Source organism: Rhodnius prolixus, unplaced genomic scaffold (genome assembly GCF_049639745.1).
Source record: "Rhodnius prolixus isolate KJV_2025 unplaced genomic scaffold, Rpr scaffold_16, whole genome shotgun sequence".
Classification (NCBI taxonomy): Eukaryota; Metazoa; Arthropoda; class Insecta; order Hemiptera; family Reduviidae; genus Rhodnius; species Rhodnius prolixus.
This window is the reverse complement of record NW_027411616.1, coordinates 695,334-704,390: the sequence shown is the minus strand read 5'-3', so window position 1 is coordinate 704,390 and position 9,057 is coordinate 695,334. Positions and strand designations below refer to the sequence as shown.

The following is a 9,057-nucleotide window of genomic DNA, read 5'->3' as shown; positions in this document are numbered from 1 at the left end:
TTTCAAAACAGGATTAATCATTATTTATAATCGCCGTTAATACCAACCTTCCTTTCAAATTGCGAAAATGGATTAGTTTGTGCAAGGTTTATTGCAGAACAAAAATTAAAAAGGACATTTTATCGTTAAAAATATAAATATAAATACGATAATTTTGCCTACTGTTACGTGAGCGGCAATATACTTAAGTGGGGGAATTGCGTCTCGCGATGCTCATACTACCTTAGCGTGGTCTGTGTTACTGTGCCGTTGAAGTGTGGTCGATGAGTTAGAATTACTTTATTAAACTCGATAAAACTTAACAGTTTTTTTAATTGATAATAATAAATGGGTGCTAACGTATTCAATAAGTTTACAATGATTGAAATTGAGCGCCGCCTCAAGTATCACAAAGAGAAAGCTCGCTCAAGGAACAGCGATGCGGCCATGATTGCCAGTGTTAAAAGAAATTTATTTGGCACGCGTGCTGGTGAAAATAAAAATCAAATTCAACATGAGATGGCTGTGATTGCTCAACATGATATAAAAAGATGGAATTTTGACTTCAATAAGGAAAAACCTATTTATACGGATGCTCAGTTTGATTGGAAATTTTCATATGAAACGAAGGAAGCCCAATTACGTCAGACTAAAATTACTGGTGGGTTTTATTTATTTTTCTTTATAGTAAGCATGTATTATTTAAGTTATCCAGAAATAGAGATTAATTACTTGTCGCAGTTAACAACTATTTGTAACTTCATGATCCCCATCATTTTTACCATGGTTAAACATTGCTAAACATTTTTTTGAATAAGTACTTCATGGAAATTTTAACAATTCCTTATTTACTGATACATTAAGTTGAGTAGTATCCATTGCAGTTATTATTTAGTAATGAGAAGAAAATTTTCCCTGAACACCGTCAGAGAATTGTTACAATACGTTGTTATAAATTAGATCTTCACTGAAAGTGGACAATTGTCTATTAATTTCAAAATGGCTGCCGTTATTATGTCACGTAAACACCTTTGGTCGCAATGTTTACGTATATGTGTTATTTTTCCTACTTATCATAATTTTCTGTGTATTGTTTACTTCGATTTTTTGACAGAAATACTTGTATTAGCCCAAAAATTATGGTCGGTATGTACTTTTACATAACTCGTACAATTTTCAAGGTTTTAACTTGATGGTTCCAAACCATTTTATTTACTCAAATTAAGACGTACTCCTTCAAAGCAAAATATTGAAATCTTACCCTCCCTGTCTATCTTATTTTATCGACGTGAAAATGTTGGAAACTTCAATTTCGTCTCTATTACGATAAATGTACCTTCTTCCATCTACACTGAACTAGGATAAATAAATCGTAAGTTAACTCTTAGGAAATGTAATTATTGTACTAATATATGTATGTTTATTCCTTTTTCCTATTTTAGTTAACCCAATTTGTAAATAATTTAAAAAATAAATATTCCCAGACCACTTATTTGGTTTAAGAGTGGCCTACCCATTTTAGGCAATTTACCAGTCTAAACTGAACGATTCTATATATATATATATATATATGTATATTCTATATATATTATAAGCTTTTTTCACTTTCATTAAATTTCACGTTTGATTTTTTTTACTAGTAGGATCCGTTAGGATTGATTGGAAGCGCTTTATAGTCAGATCAGAACTAAAGCTACGTATATATATTTATTTTCTTATAAAAAGATTTAACGAACTGAATTTTAAAATGTCTGTGGAAACTGTTTCAATCGCTCTAATTTTTGCATCTTTTGTAGCCAACTGCAGGGCCGTATAAATACTTATTTGCTTCACTATACCATCGATTACTATGTTTCGTATGCTCGTATACATATAGTATGTATCGTATGTAGTATGCTCGTATGTTTACGAGCGGTTAGAGGCGAGGCTTGTAAAGTTTATCTGTGGCCCCCTAGGTTCAATTCTCGATCTGGCCCTCGAATTTTATTTAAAAATTAGTAAAAAACATGGATAATAAAGAACTTTTGTCTAGTGGTCCTGAGCGTGGCTTTGTAATTGGGAGTTCCCCAGTTCGAATCCCGCGTATGACTGCTTTTTATTTGTTAGAAAAAATAGTTAATAATAAAGTATGAGCTTCCGCTCCCGCCACGACACCTAATTGGTAGTTGGACGTTAATCCCTGCCTGGAAAAATAGGCGATTGCTTTGCTTTACTTAATTAATGAAGAACTCTTGCTTATCGCCTCCGTCCGAAACACCTAATTTGCTAGTTGGGCTTCAAGCCCGTCTAAGAAAAACCTTTTTTATTTTATAAAGTGCTGGTAAAATCCGGCATACTTCAAGTATATTATCCGCAACACACGGCACTGCTATCTTATTTCTACTTCTAGAGTAATTCTTTCGCTGTTAAAAGCAATAATTGCTTTTATCATAGTAATTTTCAGCAAACTTAAGAATCAAGAACTTTACCACCATTCATAATATAAAACACGAAAAGTCGTCCATTATACAGAAATGGTATCCATTTACAAGGGAGAATAACCCCATTTCCCTAGAGTCCCTTTATTCGATTGCAAAATTTATCAAAAACTAATTTTTAAACCAATTCTAGTATAGTGAAAATAAAAAATAGAGAAAGAAAATAGTTAAATGTACCTTTGAGAAAGTAAATAATTCTTTCAATAAAGAAGTAGTTCCGGTGGTGCAATTTTCATGAAATTTGTAATTTTAATAAAACAGTTAACTCTTCTCTAATATGTAGCACACACATTTTAGAATATATATTAACTGTTACTATTGTAAAGTAATGCCAATTATTTCAGGCGGGCTTTACGTCCAACTACAGATCAGGTGTCGCGGACCGAGAGAGATAACAAACATACTTCACCATGAATTTCTTTTATTAACCATCAAACAAAATCTAAAGCCTAGGCTGGGAGTAGGACCCAGAACCACAACACATATTACCTTTTGCGGGTCTCGCCTCAAACCGCTCGGATACCGCAGCGCCTATATAAATATTTTAAAGCGATCATTATAACATATTTAACATGGTTTTATGGAGGAAAGGTCAACCTCTCCCCTTTTTGAGTAGTGTCCTTCATCAAGTTTTTCTAAGAGATTTTGTCAAACAACAATGGTAGACCATTATTTTTTCCATTAAATACGAGGGTCGTTTGAAAAGTCCGTGCAAAAATAAAAACTACTTAATTTTTGGGGGTAAACCTTTTTTATTTTTCAACATAGTCTCCTTTTAGGCTTATACACTTCGTCCAACGCTGCTCTAGTTTGTTGATCCCTTCCGAATAATAGGATTTGTCCAAGTCTGAAAAATAGCCATTCGTTTCTGCAATCACCTCCTCGTTTGAATAAAATCTTTTTCCCGCCAGCCATTTCTTCATATTGGGGAACAAATAGTAGTCCGAGGGAGCCAAGTCTGGAGAATAGGGGGGATGTGAAACGAGTTGGAACCCTATTTCCATTAATTTTGCGACCACAACTGCTGAGGTGTGAGCTGGTACGTTGTCGTGATGGAAAAGGACTTTTTAGTGGGCCAATCGTGGGCGTTTTTCTTGCAGCTCGGTTTTCAAACGGTCCAATAACGATGAATAATATGCACCTGTAATAGTTTTACCCTTTTCCAGATAGTCGATGAGGATTATTCCTTGCGAATCCCAAAAGACAGTCGCCATAATCTTTCCGGTCTTCGCCTTTTTTGGCGCAGATTCCCCCTTGGTAACCCATTGTTTAGATTGTTCTTTGGTCTCAGGAGTGTAGTGATGTATCCATGTTTCATCCACAGTGACGAAACGACGCTTAAAGTCCTGCGGATTCTTCTGGAACAGCTGCAAACCGTCCTTGCAACACTTCACACGATTTCGTTTTTGGTCAAGCGTGAGCAATCGCGGCACCCATCTTGCGGATAGCTTTGTCATGTCCAAATGTTGATGCAAAATATTATGTACCCGTTCATTCGAGATGCCCACACTACTAGCAATCTCACGCACCTTCACTCATCCATCACCATATCATGGATTTTATCAATGATTTCTGGAGTAGTAACCTCAACAGGGCGTCCAGAACGTTCAGCGTCAGTTGTGCCCATATGGCCACTCCGAAAATTTTGAAACCACTTATAAACTGTTCTAATCGAAGGTGCAGAGTCACCATAATGTTTATCAAACTTCTCTTTAGTCTCCTGAGGCGTTTTGCCTTTCATAAAGTAATCAACACACGAAATTCTTTTTCGTCCATTTTTTGAAAATCACTCGACTTCCTCGATTCAAACGAATGCCAAACACAAAGAAATAGACCGATCTGGCCGAAATTTGGTGTGTGTTCTTCCAAGAGATGCTACTAACTAAACATAACCTCGATACGCGCCAGTAGTGCTATCTCTCTGACTTTGCACGGACTTTTCAAACGACCCTCGTAAGAGGGTTTGTTTGGGACTTCATCGACGGCATGAAGACGATACAATTGTACCGCGAATAAAGTTCAGATGTGATAGTCCTTTTATACCTGATCTAAACGGATTGGTCATGCTTCTTCTCCCTTACCACTTAACTTCGTATGTTGCCGGAACCTGATTTCGAGTTAACGCTATTAAAAAAAACTTTTGCGAACTTAGATAATTTCGAAATACTTGCTCTAACGAAGGATGAGAGAAAGTAAATATTTTTACAAGAACAAAATCATAATCCAAATTTTGATTTTATTGTTACAGATTTTTTTATTGGAAAGCGCAAGGCGAATACTTCAATTGGCAGAAAAGCTAAGCAGCCTAGATTATCGCTTGGAGTACTGCCTCAGGTGTTAATACCTAAATAAAAGAGTAATCAAGTTTAAGAAGATTTGAAGAGTGAATTGTTTAATAAAGAGCCTTAAATTTCGTAGCTTTATAGGGGCAAATCGTACTTCTACTATATTTTGTTGCGGATTTATTTTGCAATAATTTATGTTTTTACTTCAAATAAAACAAAATCATATGTATACAACAATAAAAACAATATCAAGAGCTTTATATGTTATTGTATATACAGTCCACTTGATGTAACTTTTTTAGCTTAAAGTAACTGAAAGATTTTTTTTTTTTTTTTTTTAATGTCGGTAGTCTGTACCGAAAATATATTTTAATTTTATACAGGGGTGACAATTTTTTCAACTACTTTTTTTGAGTGGTACAAGTGCAATAAAAATGAAAAATAATGATCCTTTTCTACTAAAACTTCATTTTTCAAATTGTACCAGAAAGTTGGTATTTAATGGATAAAAAAAGAAACCGTTCAATATTCTGAAAAATTCTTTGCTACTTGTGGTCCAAATCTGTTTTATTTTCTTTCCACGGCCCTGTGAGGTTTTTTTTTTGGCTCTTCTCGTTGAGACAAAAAACAATTTATTTTAATTAGCGAAAGGTTGCGCAACTTCTTTACCCCCGCAGCTTTAAATGTTGAGGTCGTTATTTAAAGTAAAATTTACACTGATGGAGTACTTTTTTAAGAAAAAGTGGTTGCCCAATTTTGGAATATTGTCATTCCTGTGTAAAATTCGGCTAAGTAAGATTTTTCAGTCAAATTTTAAATCTTTTTTTAAAGACAAAAAATTTATTATTTTTTTAATTAAGTATAATGTAAAAAGAGATACTTAAGCAATTTGACTTGTGAATATTCTATTTTATAAAGATTTAAAACTTTGCCCATATATAAAATTGCCCATAATGTAAAAAGTTCAGTATTTTTGATAAAATATCTTTTTAATGTTTCATTTTATTTTAATTAAAAATAATGCCGTTTTCCTTCTCTATTAAAAAAATTAAATAAAATAAAAAATAAATGTTTTAAAAGAGAAATAATGACTTTTTAACAGTATTAGCCTGTTTATTTTTCATTATATATATATATATATAATATATATATTATATATATAAATATAATAAAAAGTATTTATTATAAAACAGAGTTTAAAAAACAGTTCCTTGGCAAATCAATGTTTTTACTTACATCGAGGTTTATTTTAATTGTTATGTACTAATTGAATTATTCTATTAACTATATTTGTTATACATGCAACTGTATGTATTTTGATTTTTTTTTAATTTTATTTTGTAAATTAAGAATTGAGATCTCATATCACATTTCCAAAGAGTATTTTTTTATTATTATTACTTTTATTAATTTACTTCTCACCAAAGTGATATTGGTTTGTTCAGTAAATAAATGAGGTCTGATCAATGAACGTTTCTAGGCTTGATTAAGGCGCCAACGAGGCTATGTTAGTGACTCCGTGCTTTCCGTGAAACTCAAGAAACTTGCAAGCTAGGTAACGAAATTATATTAGAACCACTAAGATCTAACCACTACACTGCGACCGTCCGATAGTCTGCAGCCTGTTCACACTTCCTTTTTTTGTCCAAGGTATTCGGGCTCCTGTGCTTCTGATGAACTCTCATTCATTGTTTTCGTGTGCGAGCATCTTTTTACGTAGCCATACTATCTCAGCTTACTTTTTTGTATTTTCTCCCAAATGTTTTTCCCATACCTTTATTTTATCCCCTAATTTTTAATTAGTTAATGCCTTCATTTATTTTTGTTTGTTATTTTCTCAGATATTGTTTACATGAGTCACATTAGCTGAAAAGGATTTTATATCTCCAGATCGAATCATTCTAATTCTTTCCGGACAAAGTTCCCTTCACATATTTTCTCCTCCGTAGGTTCCCATTGCAATGTACACACATCCCTTGCTGGTGGATGTTTAATTCTCAGGCTCCCTATTTTTAATATATATCTTTAAGTGTTCTCACGTGCTTATTTTCTTTAGGATCTCCATTTATTTTACTTACTTAATTTAGCTTTTTTGGTGGAAATACTTGCATATTATTTCTGATTCTGAATTAAAGTGTGTTAGTAGACTGTTGTGAATCAAGTTTGAACAACGGGCTTAAAGTGCATTGTTACCTTATAATTAGATTGGAGTTTTTTAAAAATATAATCGCTAACATTAGTCTCAATGGTTTCTCTTCTCTCACAGTTTTAGGAGAATTACAAGCCTGTACTGTTTTTGAACAGCCCGAAAAAACAAATTTGTACAAAAATTTAAAGAAAACATCACGAAAAAACCATCACATAAAATGTTGCTTCAAAGAGATGGGCCTTGTATTCGAAGTTTTGTTTTGTTTATTGATTCTTTTAAGTTATTCTATTATACTCTATACTGTGATTTAATTATTCATGATCTCAGAACAAACCCTATTTTTTTAAGAACTTTTGTTTCTCGGTTACTATACCAAGAGAAAATTTAAAAAATTTTGGGGCCAATTCAAAGGCTGATATGTTTTTCTTTTCTTTATTTTTTTTAAATTTTTATTATTTTTTTTATCTGAGTAGCGTGCATTTGGAGGGAAAAAGTTTGTGGCCATTTTAATTTTAAATATGTTGGTTAAAAAGAAAATTAACGAACTTTAAATACAAAATATATCTTATTCTTAAGTAACTTTTCTTAAGAAATAAAAAAATGTTTTGCTTTTTTTATTCGTTTTGTTTTTGTGTTTTGTTATTTTACCTATCGCAGAAATTTTACCCTTATTCATTGTTGGCGGAAGAATTGCTATGCCTGAATAAATATAACTGACACTCAGCTACTTGAATAGTGTTTAAGTTGGATACCAACCAAAATGTGTTAAATCAGAAAAAAAACGGCATCAAAAGAGCATGCCATTAGTTGAAAGGCGGGTGTGAAACACTCACTCTCTAAAAAAAAGGGTTATTTTTTAAAGAACAAATCTTTTAATTCAATCTCAAGATGAGGTAGTGTCATGGAAAACATTTCTGAGAATGAATGTTTACTAGTGTTAAAATTTCGTTAGCAGAACTAAATTATTTTGTTTTTAACAAAAAAAAAGGCATTTAACAAAAAAAAAAATTCTAATTGTGTGATGTTCGGAAATGAGAGGCTATGCTGTTTTAGTAGTTCTGAAAAGTGCCGCTACAATATATATATATATATATATAAATAGATGGCTGAGTGGATTGACCATTTCAGTAATCTATATAACCCACCTTTACTCTCTGCTCGTTTGTCTTATGCGCCACCATTTATTAAAAATGAACTTTTGGATAAACCTTTTGCTCTTAAGTGTTGAATAATTCAAAAAATAATAAAGCGCCGGGTACTGATAAAATCCCTTTCGAATTTTACAAATTTGCTTCAGAGAATTTCTATGAAATTCTTTTGGAGGTTTATAACGATATTTTCGAAGTTGGTTATGTGCCGGTTGATTTCAAAAAAATCAATTATATTCCCCCTACACAAAAGCGGAGATATAAACGCTGTCTCAAATTTGCATTTGAAAATACTGTGGGAAAATTTTTTTCAGGCTTGCTTTTACAACGGCTGTCATGCTGGATAGAGCAAAATAAGATTTTGAAGGAATTTCAAGCAGGTTTCCGGCATGGATATTTTACTTTAGACCACATTTTTACCCTTTCTAGTATAATTAATATAAAGCTGATGCAGAAAAGACAGAAAGTTTATATCTTTTTTGTAGATTTGTCCATGGCATTTGATCGGATAGACAGGCACGCTTTGATCTATAAATTACATGAAATTGGAATCTCAACTAAGATAATACAGTTAATAAGGGAGCTGCATGAAAATACTGAAGCGACAGTGTGGTGTAAAAATGCTTATTCTGATGTATTTCAAACAACTATGGGTGTAAAACAGGGTGCGTTATTAAGTCCATTATAATTTACTCTTTTTATAAACGATATTGATGAAGATTTATTAGGTGGAATTAATATAAATGGAACAAGAATTAAGTTACTGGCTTTTGCGGATGACTTGGCACTGATTAGTTCAGATCCGACTGAGTTACAATATAACATTAGTGTTCTTAAAAAATACTGTCAGAATTGGAACCTTAAAATTAACTTAACAAAATCCAAAATAATGGTGTGTAGAAATGGCGGTAAACCGTCCAGGAGAGAAAAATGGCTATTTGGCGATGAAAAGATAGATGTAGTGAATTCGTATTAATATCTCGGCGTTAATCTGACTCCGCAACTAAGTGTAGATAAAT

The 9,057-nt window shown here is 32.6% G+C and overlaps 1 protein-coding gene across 1 annotated transcript; it reads left to right on the top strand.

Annotated features, from left to right (window-relative positions):
- The first annotated feature begins 187 nt into the window (after positions 1-187).
- Positions 188-7,507, top strand: LOC141457401 (uncharacterized). Its single transcript, XM_074134331.1, has 2 exons — positions 188-640; positions 4,705-7,507. The coding sequence occupies exons 1-2, from the start codon at positions 328-330 to the stop codon at positions 4,806-4,808; spliced, it is 417 nt and encodes a 138-aa protein (XP_073990432.1). The 5' UTR covers positions 188-327; the 3' UTR covers positions 4,809-7,507.
- Positions 7,508-9,057: the final 1,550 nt, after the last annotated feature.